The sequence below is a fragment of the Phaethon aethereus genome, assembly GCF_964289735.1.
Source record: "Phaethon aethereus genome assembly, chromosome: 1".
NCBI classification, from domain to species: domain Eukaryota; kingdom Metazoa; phylum Chordata; class Aves; order Phaethontiformes; family Phaethontidae; genus Phaethon; species Phaethon aethereus.
This window is the reverse complement of record NC_138575.1, coordinates 95885596-95905423: the sequence shown is the minus strand read 5'-3', so window position 1 is coordinate 95905423 and position 19828 is coordinate 95885596. Positions and strand designations below refer to the sequence as shown.

The 19828-nt window shown below is 35.8% G+C and overlaps 1 protein-coding gene across 1 annotated transcript in view; it reads left to right on the top strand.

The window, feature by feature from the left end:
* Positions 1-19828, top strand: part of ABI3BP (ABI family member 3 binding protein) — a gene marked incomplete at its 3' end in the record, with an annotated part of 169208 nt that overhangs the window by 53509 nt on the left and 95871 nt on the right. The window contains 7 exon segments of the mRNA XM_081996262.1: positions 3357-3408; positions 4514-4576; positions 5641-5736; positions 9750-9827; positions 14637-14717; positions 16043-16117; positions 19752-19817. Of these exon segments, the coding sequence (XP_081852388.1) occupies positions 3357-3408; positions 4514-4576; positions 5641-5736; positions 9750-9827; positions 14637-14717; positions 16043-16117; positions 19752-19817 (511 nt within the window).

Genomic DNA, 19828 nt, shown 5'->3' with positions numbered 1-19828 from the left:
TTCTTCCCATTGGTTCCATAAGCATCTTTAAAGTTGCAGGTGACAGCCCAAGACCAGGTAATTCATTCTGGCATCTGGAGTGTGAACTGAGTTCCTTTCTTCCTCTTAGTAAACCCTTGTGCCAGGACCCTGACTCTGTTATGCTACTTCTGTGGAAGTGGGGATCCTATTTATGCAAGAGAAGTCCTGAGAAAGTGAGCTAAAACAGTTTTCCAAATATTTGCACAGCTTAAGCATGCAAGGAGGACTGGAGCCAACATCCAGTCTTTTTAGTTAGCTTCACAGAGCTTAGCTCCAGACCAGTACTGCTTTATCACCCTCCACAGAAATATAATGAAAACATTCCACAGACTATTCTACAAATTCTCTTACCATTCTCACTTTAGTGGTACAAAAGCCATAAAACTAAGGCTAGGAAGCAGATAGTGGCCAGATCTTAAGTTTATGTTGCTACTTCAGTTTCCACAGTAATAGGTGGGGTATATTTCAGTGTGCAGTCGCATCATCAGTGCGAAGCCAGAATGAGTGTTATTTAGGCCAAACTTTGTTTGTGCCTTATTTTGCTCCAAAGACGTAACTGGCTCATATCAGCATGGTTCTGACTCTTCTCTGTAAGGAGACATTTTTGAAGGCTGTTTATTAAAGCAACATTACCAATCCATCTAGTCATTCTGTCCTTTCAACATCGGTCAAATATCAGCTTGTGTTTCTTTTGGCAGGTTCATCCTTATGTTTGACTAAGCTCCTGGGGCTGTGTCAGCTACAACTAATGAGAGGAGGGATGAAAAGGAGAGCTCTAGGGATGGACATTCTTTTTCCCTTCAGAAACAATGGGTGGCGGTAGGGTGGAGAGAATGCAGTAGAAATGTATTTCCTCTTTTGTCTGCTTAGTTTCCTGTAATTTCATGATGTCAGACTGAAAGGTGGGCTCCTCCTCTATTTTTCCAGCCAGAAAGTAGGATTCTTAGCTTCTATCATTTTTTAAACTCTAGAAGAAAACATGCCTGCTCTTCCAAAACATACCCAATCCAGGTTGACAGGAATGCTTCCTTGAGGAGTCTCGTACATGTATACCAGTTATTTGTGGCTTTTTGGAGTATTGGAATATACGAGAGACAGAAAGAACAAGTGTTTGTTAAAGTAATGTTGCCATATACTGTTTGACAGAAAGTCTGAGAACTGCAGTCCTTTATGCAATATGTCATAGGTATATGGTCAGAAGTTAAGATGCCTGATTTATGGTGTAACTCACATCTCTAATTTTTCTCTGAAATCAAGTAATACCTTACTTGCCATCTTCATTCGTTCATGGAGATGCCACAGTCATTTTAATAACTAATGTTCCAGATACTTATATGCTTTCTATACTTTGTCTGGAAAATACAGTTAATAGTGCCATTCCTACAGATGATATGCTGATGCTTCTGAAGTAGTTTGTTCAAGTAGTAAATTATACTAGACATAGAAATATATACAGCAGTTACTTGTTGGAGACTGAGAAAGAGAGGACTGACAACACGGTGGTAGATTTCAAGTGCGGAACTTGCAGATTTGTGCAGGTGAGCAGTGTAATTACAGCAACTGCAGAACACAAATTTCATGTCAATGGTTTGTTCTTGAGTGAAAAACTAAATTTTTAAAGGTACTTTAATGTATTTAGCATTTTTATATTGCTGTCATGACAGTCATCCATTATTCTTCATCAAAGAAAGGATGCTTTTGTCAATATAAAAACCTTTTACTAGTAAAAGGACTGATAATAGTTACGATTAGAAGTTTTGCACTGGAGTTACATGAGTGCTTACTACAACTTGAGAGCTGTTTATTTGATTGTAGGGCTCCTGATGAGAAATACAATAAAGTGAACACCTTCTGATAAATGCATTCCATTCCACTTGTTAGTCACATGAATAGCAGCACTATTTCAAAAGCTGATCATCTGCAACACAAATTTTTCATTAGAAGGCAAAATAGAAAGGTAAACCTTGTTAATAATAAAGAAAAAATAGTAAGCAATAAAAAAAGATTATTTTGTATCATGACAATGATTTAAACCTCCTCTTAATTTCAAACCATATTCATGCCAGTGCAAAACTGTCATTACGTAACAGAAAGTAATGGCTTCCATAGAATAAGCAGCATCCATCCATTTACCTGAGGAAAGGGCCATCTCGATTTTTGTGATTTGCCTTCTTCCAACTTCGTAGACTTTGGTATATGTTTGATGTGTACCCAACCATTGCTTTTAGAGCTTTTTTTAATATTACAATAGAGCAAAAATAATTATCCTTAGGTAAATAATTAAATCTTTGTCATCAAATGCTGAATTTTCATGGAAATGTTCTTTCACATGCAGTAGACCAGATGTCATGAAGTGCAAAATGAACATTAACTGATTCTGACTTTAGCAGTGTACATTTAACAGAGAGATGTAATTGTTATTTTCTTTCTCGTAACTCAGATATAACAGAAAAAAATCTGCTTTTAATGTATTTAGCATTTTTATATTGCTGACATTACAATCTTTCTCCTCTTATCACCTGAGTGTATTATTAAGCTTTCAGAAGTTGTTCCTAGTATCCATGTGTGGTAGTGAATACTAATTTGTAATCTTTGGGATCAACTGTTGTCATCTTTTTAATAAATGTGGGGTCCATTCATGTGTTCCTTATTTTCACAGTATCAAAATGCTGGAAAAGGTTCACACTTAGGCAAAAAGTAGTCTGGGTCAAAGACAAGTGAACAGCAGAAAAGTCCAAGTATTTAGCATAAAAATGTGAGGAGAACATGGGTGGCTGGCCAGTTATACTTTGGAAACCATTTCACCAAATAAAATGACTCTGAGTTGATCTACTTTAGGCAGACTATATACCCAAGAGTGTTGATAGCTTACAAATGTACACCTGGTTCTGGAATAGTTTGTGTTCTAAATATACTATTCCTGAGAATATAATTATATCCTGTGACCAAATTTATTATTGCGTATGTTTCAGATGTTTTGTTGTAGTTAAATTTCAGCTTTTCTTAGGCTTTCTGGCTTACTTCCCAGTGAGTGCTCAAGAGATTCTTAAAAGAAAAAAGGATTGGGGATTCCTAAGATGTCAAATACTGTGTTTTCATGAAGCAAAACATCTCAAGCTGAAAAAAGGAGATCAAAATGCAGTGTTACTATACTAGCCCATGGGAATTGAAGCAATAGTGTAACCTTCAGTGACTAGGGCCAGAGCCATCTCCACTGTTAACTTGGGACAGGCGTGGGATTGGATGAGAGCCCTCTATTTCTGTTACTAAGAAAGTTACGTTACTATTATGGCAATTATCCCAAGGCTTTTTTTTTCCCCTCCCTCTTCTCTCAGCTTACACTGCGTGATAATAAGAAGTTGGTCCCTATCACAATAATCAAACAAGGTAAATTTGTGTATTTTTTAATTGATTCTTATGCTGTGCAAGAGTAAGTTAAAATTAAATAAAAAAAAAAGTCTGAGTCTGATGTGAATGTTATGAAAGTTTACTTTTAGAATAGGTGGAACCTTACAAACTATCATATCCTTTAATTACAAACACTGTTAAGCTGTTACCTATCTGTGTTAATAAAATGAGCTATTACAAACTATTAATGAGCTATTGCAGTGTAAACAATGACTTAGTTAAGTCATTGAATGGATACCAATCAGTTCTGATTTCTGCTAGTATCCATTCTTTTTCTCTTTCAACCGGATTGTCCATGTATGTTGATCTTCTGGCTGCACATAGTATGATAGCCAGGCATGAAGGGCAGCAGTGTGGATAAGTTTCATGCTACCAGACTTTTTTGTGGGTATCTTTAGCAAAGTCATTGGCTTAGACTCCTTTCTTCTCCTTTCCATGGTCAGTGGAGAGAGATATCTACAGTAGACTTAAACACATTGCCCTTTAGAAATGCCTGTTTCTCTATAGTAGTGAGAGGTAGTATACTAGTGTAACCTTTGAAAATCAATTACTTAAAGATAGGTGATAGGAAATGAGCTGCAGATCAAAACTTGCTAACAGAAATTGTATTGTGAATAATTTAAATTAACAAAATCAAGAAAATTGGCGGTAGTTCCCAGTTCAGGGACAGCAAAACACTGGAGGGTGATGTAAAAGCAAAATATGGTAATTACCATTAAAATATGACTACTAGCATTTACTTTACATGCATCTTTTTTTGAGGACTTGTGAATGGCAGGGTAGTGAGATGGCCTGGAGCTGTCCCTATATTAACATAAACATAGAATGTAGTTTTTTCACCAAGGATATAAAACTGATACGCTAGGGGAAAGAGAGGTGCACAGTTAAAAGACGATGTAGAGGAAAGAGTTTGCAGTCTCCTAAACTGAATGTAAATACAGAAAAGATGAGGGTGGTGTCCTCATCTCAATTAGTAAGTTGGGGGAAGGTTTTCAGAATGCTGAGGCTTGTCTCATGTGCGGTTTTGTTTCTTGGTTTGTGTTTCTAAAAATTATTTTATAATATTCCTCTGTTGTCTCCACAGTTATTCAAAATCGGACACAGTCAAAATCTTCAGATAGTTCTTCTCTGCCAGGAGCAATATTAGGTGACTAGAAGATTTTTTTTTTTTTTAATTATTTTTCCTCATCTTTGGCTGAATATTAGAACTGTGTAAATACTTTTAATTTTCTTTATCTTGATAGTTCTTTCCTTGTGTATCAAAGGGTATTTTGCAGCTGGTTCAGACAGTATTTTTTATATTTTCTGGTGGTACAAATGGTTCAGGGATGATGTAGCCTAAGGGAAATAGAATCATTTTATTGTCATAGTATTTAAAAGAAGGTACTGTCATTGTTTAAGCCAAGAAGTTCTTTCATATTTCAAGTAAAGTTCTGTGGCAAAGATCTTGCTGAGATCAGGGGTTGTTCTTTTGTTTTTTTTTTTTTAAGATAGTATGATAACATACCCTTTACAAACACAAACCTGTACCGATATATTAGGCTATAATGATGTATATTATAACCTTCCTTGAAATTAGAGTTTAATGTTGGATCTTGGGACATAACTGTTTCCCCTAAGCTATTCAGGTTCATCCTTTCTGTTCTCATGCTCTGACCTATGAGAATGCACAGTATTGTCTTAGAACATAAAAATAGGGGAAAGTCTATCATCTAGTGCTTAGTGTGGTGAGCTACTGGTCTGCCTGAAATAGATAGGAAAGACTTACGGCATCGTGCACCTTATGACCCATTTATTCCCGGATTCAGAAAGGTGTTTAGTCCTTTATTTATATAGAAATACTTTATATAACTATATAACTTTGGCTTAAGTTTGCTTTGTGCGCGTTTTTATGTATTGATGTGAATCAAACAGATACTTACTAACCGTATTGAGTGTTCTTGGCCCACCAGACAGAATGTCCCAGCATCTGTGATACTGTTTTCAATTCTGATTAATCGTGAAATGGTGGTAATACAGCGAGTGGTGTTAAGGGGAAATAGCACCATTATCACTCAATAGGAGTGATAATTACTGAATAGAACTAACTCATTTTCCAGATACTTAGACTAAACTCCCAGTGGTTCAATAGTAGTTGCTTATATATCTCAGAAGGCAGACTGTGTATTTTTCATCTCTTCTGAAATTAATGGCACACATCTTTCTGTGTAGTGCACCTTATTGTTCCAGGTCTCAATGAAACTCAGCAGAAACTTCCTCCACTCCTGACAATAGATGATATACCTCAAGCATCAAGGAAAAAACTGGGTAAGTGGAAATGAACTAAGCTTGTTCATGAGCGGTATCAGAAGTGTAGTTATGTGTGATCATGTATGGAAGCAGAAAGGTCCTTTTTTTTTTTCCCTCACCTTCTTTTTTTTGATTTGTTTAGTTAATGATTAACTTGGACTTGTAAAGATTCATAGAAATGAAATTATTTTAAAACGTCTGGATTTTTTTAAGGAATTTCACAGCCATTTAAAAGAATATGCAGTAGCATTGATCCATAGAGGAAAGAAGGGAAATCAGTCATGTTTATGGTCTTTCGGGGTTTGGTTTTGTTTTACAAAGTAACTTACTTTTTTTGTAGGTTATACTTTTCAATACATGTCTTTAATAAAAGAAGTTTGTGTGTCCATTTGAAAGATCAGATTTTCAATGAATTTTAGTTATATGAGTTCTGACTTGAGTACATGTGAGGAATTGTTTCATGAAGAGGTTCTTATTTATTGTCTGTAATTCAGTCCATGAAAAAATGGTAGTCAGAAAATAGAACATTTCAGTACAGATTTCATGTGTATCTTTGTGAATATGTCTGAAATCTGCAGGAAAAAAGATTGGTTGATGCTTTTTTTTTTTAAGATCTGTAAACTAGCATATCATCTTTTAATAGCGTAATTTTGGGAAATACAGCTATCTTTAAAAACTTTAATAATGCCCACATTGCATGTTTCACAGATCCCTTGAGTTCTGGAGGTGATGACTTTTGGCTTGGCTAGCCTTAATACTTAATTTGAACTTGGAACAAATGGGTCAGATTTTTTACCTTTCTTATTTCTATTTTGTTTAATTTACTCTGTCTCTCCATTGCTGGCTATGGTACATTCTCAAGATTGTCTTGTTTTGCAGTGAGAAAAAAGCAGTGTTTGTTCCTGTTAAGATACTGTGTATGTGTAAGGGTAGAGCTACAGAGTAGAACCTCCTTCTATGACCAGGTGACCTGCTAGTGGATGACGGAAAGGCTGTGGATGTTGTCTACCTGGACTTTAGTAAAGCCTTTGACACTGTCTCCCACAGCATTCTCCTGGAGCAACTGGTAGCTTATGGCTTAGACTGTGTACTCTTTGCTGGGTAAAAAAAATGGCTGGACAGCCGAGCCCAGAGAATTGTGGTGAATGGAGTTAAATCCAGTTGGTGGCCAGTCACAAACGGTGTTCCCCAGGGCTCAGTACTGGGGTTGGTCTTGTTTAATATCTTTATTGATAATCTGGATGAGGGGATCAAGTGTTCCCTCAGTAAGTTTGCTGATGACAGCAAATTGGGCAGGAGTGTTGATCTGCTGGAGGGCAGGAAGGCTCTGCAGAGGGATCTGGATAGGCTGGATCAATCGGCTGAGGTCAATTGCATGAGGTTTAACAAGGCCAAGTGCTGGGTCCTGCACTTTGGTCACAACAACCCCATGCAATGCTACAGGCTTGGGGAGGAGTGGCTGGAGAGCTGTCCAGCAGAAAAGGACCTAGGGATGCTGGTTGACAGCCAGCTGAATATAAGCCAGCAGTGTGCGCAGGTGGCCAAGAAGGCCAGCAGCGTCCTGGCCTGTATCAGAAATAGTGTGGCCAGCAGGAGTAGGGAAGTGATCGTGCCCCTGTACTCGGCACTGGTGAGGCCGCACCTCGAATCCTGTGTTCAGTTTTGGGCCCCTCACTACAAGAAGGACATTGAGGTGCTGGAGCGTGTCCAGAGAAGGGCAACGAAGCTGGTGAGGGGTCTGGAGAACAAGTCTTATGAGAAATGGTTGAGGGAACTGGGGTTGTTCAGTCTGGAGAAGAGAAGGCTGAGGGGAGACCTTATCGCTCTCTACAACTACCTGAAAGGGGGTTGTGGAGAGGTGGGTGTTGGTCTCTTCTCCCAACTAACTAGCGATAGGGTGCTAGTTGCACCAGGGAGGTTTAGGCTGGATACTAGGAAAAATTTCTTTACTGAGAGAGTGGTCAAACATTGGAATGGGCTGCCCAGGGAGGTGGTGGAGTCACCATCACTGCAGGTGTTCAAAAAACGTGTAGACATGGCACTTCGGGACATGGTTTAGTGGGCATGGTGGTGTTGGGTTCATGGTTGGACTTGATGATTTTAAAGGTCTTTTCCAACCTTAATGATTCTGTGATTCTGTGATAATATTTGAATGAGTTTGAGTAAGAATATGTTTGAACTGAGGCTGAGTTCCTTAAATATTAGTATCTGGAAGTATTTACCAGTATCTGACAGACAAATATTCTTAGCATCATCTGAAGCTACTGAAAATTTAAGCAAAGTGAAAAAACTTAATTGCAGTATTTACATTACAGAGCATTACTGGTTTTCAGTCATGATGATAAAATTAGTGACATTGTTGACTTGATTACTAATGTTTTCTTTGAACAGCAAGCATAGAAAACAAGGTGTGTATCATTACTAGCTTGGTTTTAACATGTATATGATGTGCAGGTAACAAAGGTACCAGTAAAACTCAGTAAATGATATTTTGACAAATCTGTTTTTCATACCCCTTACTTTTAGTAAACCATATTTGAAGACCTCAAATACTAGTTTTAGATTACAGTATCTAGAACTTTTATATTTGTTTTCATTTTCTACTAGTAAAATTACATCTTTCTTCAGGAGAACAATGTTTTAGTTTCAGATCGTAGAATCATTAAGGTTGGAAAAGACCTTTAAGATTGTCAGGTCCAACCGTCAAGATGGGTCATAAGGTTCAGTAGTGTGCACAGTAAAAATGGGAGAAGTTGACTGTAAGCAAAAGATGGGGAGAAAGACAAAGGTAGCTTCAGTTGTCCTAGAGATACCCAGCTTCCTCAGTTGGCTGAGATAAATTTAAATGCTCTCATATTTCTAAAATAGATAGTTGGTGTGATGCCAGTTTGGAGCCACTCTTTATGGTAAATTACACAACCACCTTTGTGAAAATAACCAGGGCAGACAAGTGATGTTTTGTTTTGTTCTGTTTACTATGTGTTCCTTACCAAAGAACATGAAGCACATGGGTGTACACACAAGGGACTACTGGATTTCAAAGGATTATAAACCAGGGAAGAGTCATTGCTTGGAAAGCAAAAATACTCTGAGAAATACTTTAAATGTGTAAAATAATTGACAAAAAGACCTATTGTCCAAATCTCTACAGATATCCTTCACTGATGCTTGAGAATGATGTATGTCTACAATAAAATGCAATAAGGCTTATGTTGTGAAGAGATGACTAATTATGATTTGCTGACATACTGCAACTATTCCAATTCTATATTATTTAGAATAGTCAAAATAACGCATCACAGAATATTGTATTTACTGAATTCACAAAGAATTTTTTTCTGTTTTTTGAAAAAAAAAAAAGCTGAATTTTTACTTAGTAAAATCTTCCTAGTTTTTTTTTCTTTTAAGAGAGTAGTACTCTAGACAAAAGCCACAGAATATATTACGTGATTCCTCAGTGGGAAAAAAACCCAACAGATGTATTATTCCCTAATTTTCCCTATATCCAGTGCTGGAATATCTTTATATCTGTGGGAATAGAAGGCTATTGTCATACCACTGTTATAAATAATGTAAAAGAAAATAAGGACATGACTGATGTGACAATTCCATTGTATTTGAAAATTTATTAGACTATTCTTGTATAATGCTTAGAACTATATTACACCTTTAATTTTGAAGAGCATTTTTACTGTTAATGCTCAAATGTCAGACAAATGAAAAACACTGGAACCTCTTTTGCACTGTGAAAGAAATGATTCTTAAGACATTAAAGTCCTTGCTGTACATTTTATTTTGAAAGCATCTTTTAATGAACAAAACAATACCAAAAATGCATGTGTTTAACATGGCTAGATAGACGCTTGTATGGATTGTGCAGTGGAAGTTCACTGATTCTTAAAGGTATTCAGGTTTCCACATTTATCCATATTGGTTTACTTTGGCAAACTGAAGTGGGACAGAAATAAATCTGTAGTAGAACACAGCAGATTCAGCTTTGCAGTAACTTTTTAATGTCTTTGTCCCCTTAGCTAAGAATGAAACTCGAGTATGGCCTGCTGAATCCAAAACACCAGAAGTTCAGGAAATCTCCCCACAGTCCCTCCCAGGTAATGAAAATTCTATTTTTAGATACTCTGTGGAATATCTTTGCCAAACATATAAATTAAAATTAAATACATCTTTGTGTTGCTTAATCTGCAGTTAGAGTCAGTAGTTGGAAACCAGGAGGATAATGTAGCTGAATTAGTAGCCGTGAGTGGTTGATGTGGATAAAAATCTGAACCTCGTTTTGGAGGAAGTTTTCAGGTGCTACAATTGTTTGGTTTATAAAAACAGTTAGAAGTAGAACCACATCTTTGTGAGGTGCTGGATACCTTGAAGTTGTGAAAAATGGCAAAACAAGAGTTTTCTTTGTGATGCACCCTGAACTTCTGACTTTCATGAAATATATGAAGAAAATTAGGGATAAGAGCATGATTGTGCAAAATGCATGTGTGAGATTAAGATAGAACAGTCACAATAACAAGCTTCATTTCAGAGGTGCAGAGAGGATGACAGCATGATGTCCCATTTAAGTTCAATTTTGAACACATTAATCTTGACCACACTCTCTGTGGACTTACTGGTCCCATTAAAGTAAATGGGAGCTATTCACATGCATGGGAAAGGAATATAAAATTTGATCATAGACTCATGTTCAAGGTTATGTGTATAAAACAAACAAAAAAACACCTTCCAAAGAATATGTAGGGAATAAAAGGGATGTAGGATGAAGTAATGCAGCAAAATCACATAATCATTACAACCATCTCTTAGACTAAACAAGCCATCGTATTTTTCTCTGAAAATGTTTGCAGAATTTTATTTTCCACTTGATAGATAAGTGTATTTGCCAAATTCTAGTTTTAACCATGAATTCCTTTCTGCAAAACCTTCATATGGATAGCTCTTCTGTTCATCCTAAATATTAAGAGGAAAACAAAGGTGTTCCTCCACAGGAATTTATTATCAAAGGAAGCTCTGAACTTTACAAGTTTAGCATATGTGTAATAGACAGCTTGCTTTTAATTGGAAATCTGTGGATACTTTTTAAAGAACTGTAAAGAATATTTTTTTCAATTTTTTTTGTTTGTCTTACAGTTTGACGTCTCTTGTGGATTTAAATTCTCCAGTTATTTTACTAAATTATTTACCTTGTCTAAGTAACTGCAGAACAAGCAATCTACAAATTTATTTTGTAGAAGTTTGCCATTTTGTGAAAGTGAGAACTGAATGCATAAATTTATGTAATTGCCTCTCCTGCAAAATCCTAATACTCAGGTTTGCATTCATCTAATCAAAATACATCATTCCTTTGCTGGAATTTTCTGGTTAATTAGGTAAACAGTGTGAAATCTGACACCAGAATTGATATCACGTTGGGAGGAGAGAATCAGTCCATTCTGTTTCCTTTCCTTTGTCTTCTGTTATTCAGTTTATGTACCTGGCATGCAGTAATTCTAACCATAAACATTGTCATCTCTAGACATAGCACAGAATTATATGTTTATGAAGTTGGATAGTGTTTTTCCTTACACATTATAATAATTGGCAAGTACTGTCTTTAGTGACATATGTTATGTAACCGCTTGTTACAACTAAGCACGTTCTTATTGCTATCACACCATTATTTATTTACTGAAATATTTAGAATAATTTTAATCTTCTGCTTCATGCTTCCTTTGTGGTTTTGCTTCCATGTCTCTCTGTGGTGACCATTCTTTTCAGTCATTCTTTGTTGATTGCAGCACTAATCTCATGTTAAAGTATGAGTGCATCACACTATTTACTTTAGAGAATATACTCATTGTGGTTACAGTATTTCAGTTAAAGAGAAAAAAATAGAGACTGTCAGGAAACAGGGAAATTAAAGTGAATCCCTTAAAAGAAAACAGAAGTTCTTTGAGTGTAATTTCTGTCTAGTCATTTGCGTATGCAAAAATAACTTGAATACTTATGCATCTGAGCCAGACTTTCCAAGCAACTTAAGCAAGAGGTCTGAGCACTGGCCTTTTGCATGGGTTGCATTTGAGAGACAGGGTAATATATAGGCAGAATTAATTGAGATTAGCAATAGGATCTACTTCATTCTATTTCATTCAGATTTCCCTATTTGAAAATGATACTGGATTCTTTGAGTAAGGCATAGTAATTATTTGCTATGAAAGGTTTAAGGACTGGTGCCAGAAGTGGCAACAGAATACTGATTTAAAAGGAGCTGTGTGCTGTAGCAGCTGTGCTGTCATCAGTCATGCAAGAAGGGAAGAAAGGAACTTGAAGTATTTCATCAAGCGGGCGATCTGAAAGGCTCCATGAGCTGGGCCGCTCTTGTATTCCGCTGGATCTTTGTCAAAGGGTGTGTTTTGTGGTGTGATGTGGTTCAGTAACTTTTTTTGGTTTATTTGTCAGCCAGGCATCCCATCATTTTCTTAATTTCAGGCCTCTCCTCCCTTGGCATGCACTTTCATGGAAAGACTGGTTAGTAAGCTCTTTCATGCTTTGTTTTTGCCAGGCTTGTTACCATATTTTCCACTTACGACTAATTTATTCTTAACACAACAGCACAAATTCATAATGCTTTTTTCTTTTTTTTCCTTCAATCTTTAAAATGCTATCTAATATATGTCAAACTACCACTATATTTTTCTCTCAGTTGAATCAAGTGTGAGTCTTTTTATTAACTTCACAGCAAAGTTGCAGCTAACCAAGAGTTAGAAATATCAGCACATTTATCTAGGACATGGAAGAACTAGTTTAAAAAAAAAAAAAAAGGCAAGTTATTTCTTTATGTAACTGATTGTACCGGAAATTTATCAAAGTAGCTTAGTGAAATAGAGAATAGGCTTGAAATTAAAAGTACTACCTATGAATCCAAACTTTGGTTAATATTTAGTGGGAATAACTCCTTTGTTGCCACATTTCCTAAATTGTGTTCTCCTGTCCTCCTTTTGAGCCCTGAAGGCTTCCCCCTGTGCTCACATGGGATATGAGGAGTGAGATTACTGATTCCATCAGAATATCTTAATTCCAGTTGTGGAGGAAGAGAGGAACACGAATGAGAAGGTCAAGACAAGTTAGAGGAAAAATGGTTTAAGAAGTGTTGCCTGAATGCATTCTTGCTGTATTCCATGCTGTGCTAGTAAAGTAATTTACCTTGCTTGGTCATGTTAATCATTTACTTTGCAGCTACCATTGAACTAACACATTAAGCCTAGCTTACCCGGTGCCCTGGAAAAGTCAGAGGCATTTCTCTCTTTTTCTCTAATTTAGCTTTTAAAGCCTAAACTTTCTGCTTCCTATATCTTTTTTTACAAAAATGTCTGCTGCCATTTCACATCATCCCTAGAATGTTCTGTGCAAAACAGAGGAGAGCCTGGTTTCTTTTGTCCCAATTCTAGGCATGCTTTTTCTTGTTCAGCTTGCTTAGCTAACTTTGCTGACAAGAGACATGCTTCATATGCGTGTAAACCATCTGATCTCTAAAAAAAATCCAAAACATAATGAATTCTGAATGTCTTTATTTGCTTTTGGTGGTTTTGTGGGGTTTTTTTCATGATTACATTTCACCGATAAGAAATCTTAGCTTTTGAGGTACGTCTGAGGTATGGGTTTGTTAGTTGTCATTTCTGGGTCTCTTATGGGTGAATTTTCTCCCACAAGCTTCATAGAGATAGATTGCTTTAACCTCTCTGTAGAGCGAAATCCTCCTTCTACTGATGACAATAACAGCACTGTAGCTGACTTAGTAGAAGCTGAATTGGGTCCTAATAAGGCAGCACCTGTGGAGATTCCAGCTTTTGTGGCACTGAAATGCACCATAATTCAAAACAGAAAATAGTATAATGGTTATAACTGTAGCGGCATTTGTAAAACTATTTAGAATTTGGGAAACAGTGTGTTTTCTTCAGGAAATTAAATAAGAAGCTTATGAACATACATGATCAATTCTTGCTTGAAGCATGCTCAATAGATATCTCAAAAATAATCTTTTATTAAACTGAATGAGTACTAAAACTTAGTCCTGTATTGATGCTTATCACCAATATTAAAGATCTCCTCTAAATACCAATGTGTGCTAAATACTGTGAAATTTGCTCTGTGGAAGAAATTAATGCTCTGATTACATTCAAGGCTGAGACCTTACCATCCTGTGTTCCAAATTCATAAAGATTGTCACTTTATAATCTGAGATTACCAATGTCTACTGTATGACTGATTAAATGCTATGGGACCTCCAGCAAGGTGGAGAGGAAAGAAGTGATCTTGACTTACATACCATAAGAATGAAATGTTATGTGAAACAGCTGGAAGAGTATAATTATGCACTAGTTTATTAAGATATGGTCAGTAATTCAGTTTAAGTACATTTAATGGCTATTTAATAACCTGCCCATGCTTTAGTCTGAAGATGTAGAATTAGAAGAATGAAAGTCAGAAGCCTATTACTAGAAAAATGAAAGAGCTAAGGTATTATAGGTGAATCTTTATTCTTTTCATGATAATTTTTATATTAGAAGGATTAAAAATATTTGTAAACAGACTTTGTGATGTAAGGGATCTTATTTATAATGTATATTGTAATGCATTTGGGAGGCTGTAACAGAAGTAACAGTGTGAGTTTCTGATCTTAGCTTTGCTCTTTGTGACTTATATTTTCCATAGCTTATGTAAAACTGCAACAAAATAAATCCAAAACATCATGTAGACCTCACATCTGAAAACAAAAATAAATATTAATCCTGATGGAGTCAAGCTTGCTGCAGTAATTATTCTATTCAGGTGGCATAAAATAGTGGTAAGAAAAGCAGCGAACTTTGGACAGTAGAGAAATGAAAGCTTAGAGGGATCCTAAATTAAATAAAGCTTCTTTCTTCTAGCTCAGGCTGAGAAAAAACATGGACCTGAGGAATTTAAGTCAACGCCTAAACCTGAATTGGTGCAAACTCAAAACATACCGGGTAACTTAATTTTGCTGCTTTTTACCTTCTTTGTACATTAAATGCTTTTTTCACCTCCGGCGGAATTTTTCTACTGCTTGCTGCATCCCCTTTGTATTGACTCCAAAGGAAATCCTAATTAAATATTTCTGATTCCCTTTGTGTTTTCAGTGACTCACACATGAAATGTAAAGCAGGACACATCTAGCTCTGGCTGAACTGTGGCTGTTATATATATGATTATTGCTAGCAGATTTGACTGGGTGATTCAATTTCACTTGTCAACGTAATGCTTTTCTATGTGATCTGCATGACTGACATCACATAAAATTTCCATCAGTAAAATTAACCTCAGTGATAGAATTGAAATAATTACCTCCTTGATTTTCTCCTGATGACAGGTTCATTTAGGTAGCATCAACAGTGATGCAAAAGGAAAATATTATATTGCATATGACATGATATAATTATATTTGTCCTGGAGGAAAGAAGAGCTCTACCGATTTTTTTCATAGAGATGTCTCAGAATGAGAGATTTTTGATCTAAGTAGTAGTATTGTTATTTTGTGATTTGGAGCAGCATCTACTTACTTCTTGCATTCAGAATTCTAAATTATACAATGTTGATTTTGTTGCCTGTATTTTAATCACTAAACCATGCAAAATTATGAACACAAATTTAAACTTGAGGTTGCTTTTTTTTAAACTTTGTTTAGATTTTTACAAAGTATAGATGGCATACATAGAGGATGATGTATGATGAAGGAAAAGATCATCAGCATTTGCAGGACTGAAATACAGATCTTCCCATGAAGAGGACTGCTAATGTTTCTCAATAAACGTAATCCTATTGATTCCTATTAATCTCATACTCTCTCTTTTGTCTTTTTTCATTTACAGTTGCAAACAGATTTCCAGAATTTACTGAAGCTAAGCCATCAGTCAATCTAACTTTCATTCTAACTTTTAATCATTTTTTTAAGCATAAGCAACCTTGCTTGTTTTTTGTCATGCTTTTAAAGATTAAAATATGAAATTTAATCAAAATGGGTCACTGCTTAATTTCAAATTAGGTGGTCTTGGTTACTGATGGATGATCATTATCAAATTCCTGTGACTGATGGATCTTTATATTATGATTAGGGAAAAGGTGATTTCATTCATATTCCATGCATCTTTTTAAGTGACAGTTACATGTCTTTGTTCTAGGTTGGAACTACTTTTTTCTTTTATGTTAAATATCATTGGTTTCAGGAGTGAGTGGTTTATAAGTCAAAATATAGTTCCATACTGTGTCTTGTAATATTCTTAATCAAGTAAAGCCTTGATTATTTCTTTTATCATAGCTTCTAATGAAATACAGCCACTTCCTTCTGGATCCAGAATCTATGATGCTCCAAAAAGTCCATTGAAAGAACTTGGTAATTACTTTCTTTGTAAATTTGAGTAAACTTCAGTGGAAAATTATCTAATTATTTTGTTGCTTCTGTGGTTTTAATGCTTCAGCTGCAACAATATCATTCTGTATGTAAAATATTGTAGCCATTAGCTTTTTCTTCACAAAATTTGCAACTTCTTTCATTCTAAGTCTGGTTTTGCCTTATTGTCATCACAGGATGCTCCAGATTAATGCTTCATTTTAAAAAACAAACAAACAAGCAAAAGTCTTGAGGATATATGGGCTAACTTTTATCTATAGAATTATGATAGCAATTTATACTTAGTTAAAATCTGTACTCTCAGTTTTGTAATTTTCTTGGAAGTACCCCAGAAACTTCTGAGACTGACTATTTCAGAGTTGAAGTACTGTTCCAGCCAACATCAGTTCTGTGGGTTTTCATGTAGTTTGCCAAATACTTGTATATTTGATTAAAGTAGTGCCATAATTTGTAGGTGATGTTGTGGTTTAAACATTCATAAGTCTGCTTACTTCTGGATTCTGAGTTGTTTGGTGATGAACTTCAGGACGCTTTGGAAAGGCCTGATATTTGAGAAAGTATGGCACTGCTCACATTTTCAAAATAGTTTCACCTGTGTTAGGGTCAAAATGTTATGGTCAAAAACTTCTTATGGGCAAAGAGGAAACACAGCTTTTCTTACTTTTTTTTAAAGTTATATATACACGCACACATTTATATGCATGTATATATGTATAGACGTGTATTTACATGTTTATATGCATATACATGTATATGTATATAAAGATAAGAATTTATTGTTAGTGTAATGGAAATCTTAACTATCTAATTCAAGAATCATTAGTCTAGATTTAACTCTGACAGTAAAACAAATACTATTAATGCAGGTAGCGTACTTGCATACAGAAAAAGCCTCAATAATAGCAATAAGGTAATTAAATAGTAACATACAAGTTTCTTAGTTTCTACTCTTTTTCCTGGTGTTTTGCTCACCCTTCCACTACACATCTGAGTCCTAAGCTTGGTGATTTCATGCTTGTGTTGGTGATAAGTGGGGATGTTTCAGCAAGTTATGAACATCTGGAGTCCTGTGCTGAGAGGAATATGATGTTCATGTTGATAATTTCTTCCTCCACTCTCCTTCCTTTCTCCCTCCCTCCCTCCCTCTGAGAGACACCTTACATCTGAATTTACCATATATGATGCCATTTGTGTATGTTAGATACTATTTCTGTGATGTTACCCATAAAGTAAGTTTTGTCCAGCTCCAGGTGTGCAGCTTTTATAACTGACCATCACTGAGCTGTTTATGGCATGGGGTCTCCACTGCCAAACCTGGTTCCCCATCTCTTATCATCCCATACCTGTACTTCTCTACACCATACCCTGTGCCTCCCCCTCTCAAGAACTCTGCTTTCATAACAGACCTGTATTTCTCTACACTGTGTCATTGTGTCATAAATATCGCATTCTACTGAAACAACTGCTTGCTGCTGCTGGCTGTATAAATAGCCATTACTCTAGTTAACTGGAGTGACCGTGAATCAGTATGGATTTAGATTTCACTAAGAATTAGTCAAGAAGTTATCATTTAATAATGCTGGTTTATTTAGATGGCATACTTTTACTTAATGCAGTCTGCCAAATTTTAAAATAATTTCCAGGAACAGCTCTTACTTGAAATGCATATTTGAACCAAATTCTCAAGAACATGAAAACGATCTTCACAACTTGTTCTTAGTTTGCTACAATTTTTGACAGCTCTTTTCTAAATTTGTTTGAGGGGATGGGGATACATATTTGATTTCATTGTAGTGGAAGAAATTTGCTTAAATCAGTAGAGGCAACATTGGAGAGAGACAGACAGACATTTGGTGACTTAAGAACCTATTTGCTATAAATGTAGCTGAAAACCTGAAAATTATTATGGGTGGGAAGTATTATTGCTTTCTGCTGAGGAATAATAACCTAATCTTATGTTTCTCTCAGTAGTAAAGGTAAAATAACAGCAACAGTTGAGGCCAAATACGTGTTTCATTCAAATATTTATTCTGGGTTTGATCTCACATCTTTTGCTCCTGCCAAATACTTCTACTTAGAAAAAGTGGGATTTAATTATGTGAGACTGGGCCCAACCGTTGGGTCAGGTGGAGCATCTGTGCTCCCCATGAAGTCAATGCTGAAGTCAAAGATACTCTGGGAGAATGAGGGGGCAGTCATACAGAGGAGATTTCTCTGCCTTGTGCCTCTGCATACCTTGATAATCTGCTGTAATAAATTCAGCAAAGAAAGCAAAATGTAATTTCTGAAGTTTAAGTGTGTGTGACCTGTATGCTGCCCTAGTTCCCTTGAATATTTTTTTTCTTTATTTTTCTATCTTGATTGTACCAGAGGGAGACATCTCCTTTGTTTTATAAACTTTCTGTGTGGTCGGTATATTCTGAATTCAAACCTTTCTGAAAAGACAGCTTTGTTAACATGCCTTCAATGTTGTGATGCCTGTGGGAGATCTCTCATAGTTCTTACTGGATGTAAATGGATCAATGGACACTTTTGCCAAAAGCTGTGAATCGTATGGCGCTTGTTGGTGTTATCTTCTCTATAAATACAGAATAGAATAGAATAGTTCCAGTTGGAAGGGACCTACAACGATCATCTGGTCCAGCTGCTGAGTCCAACTATATCATGATAGTAACCTGGGATCATATTTGTTAATGTGATAAACTGGATTCAAAGTAAATGGGAAAGCACATCCAATATACGAAATAAAAGTCTGTTCACTTTTTGGCTTATATTCATATTTCCTACATTAGAAATGAACCCTACACCTAGTTGTGTGAATGTTTTCTCAATCTCAAGCATTCAGAGAAGTTTAATTTTAAAACTCTGGTATAACTGCTTTTCAAAATCTTGTCTTGGTAATTAATTAAAACTAATTTTAAATTAAATTAAAAATACAGGTGGAAATTTTGTCTTTCATATATATATTTTAACCTAAATGGGCATAAGTGACTGGTGCAGATAAGTTTACTGGAAAGAATGGTACTTACTGCCCTGTACACACAGTTGAATAGGATCTGTTTCTTAGAAGTAGGACAGTAGTGCAAAACCGGCACATGGTGGAAACTTGTTCATGATGGGCTTTAGGTAAGAATGCCCAGTTCTACCTTGATTCCCTGTTTTCGTTAAAGCACACTTCAGGTTGTCCATACTTCAAAGTGAGGTCTTTGTAATAGCCTTCATTACAGCACAACAGAGAAAAGATGCTGTTTACTAGCTTTCATCATTATTTTGATGACTTCATTGTACTACTATTTTTTTTAATCTTTTCCCATTACACTTCCTTTAAAAATAATTATGCATAACCAGTTTATACAGACCTGTGAGTGCTGTGAAGATCAAATGTATTATGTTTGGATTGTAGATGCTTTGCTGTGAAGAAAAACCTCTGAAGTAATATGGATTCAGCCTGATTAGATGATGTATGCCAAAGTTTGAATGGGGTAAAAATTAATAGAAAGAAGAGACCTTCAAACCAAACAAAAACTTGCTACTTACAGTTAAAATTTATTTTGTACCACTTACAAGGAGAGTGTCTGTCTCAGTATCATAAAATTTTTTTCATGTTTGCTCTTAGCTACTCAGAGTCCAGCCTTGAAATCCGTATTTCTACCTTCTCCAGAAACCAGAGAGATGGAGATAGGTAATCAGCAG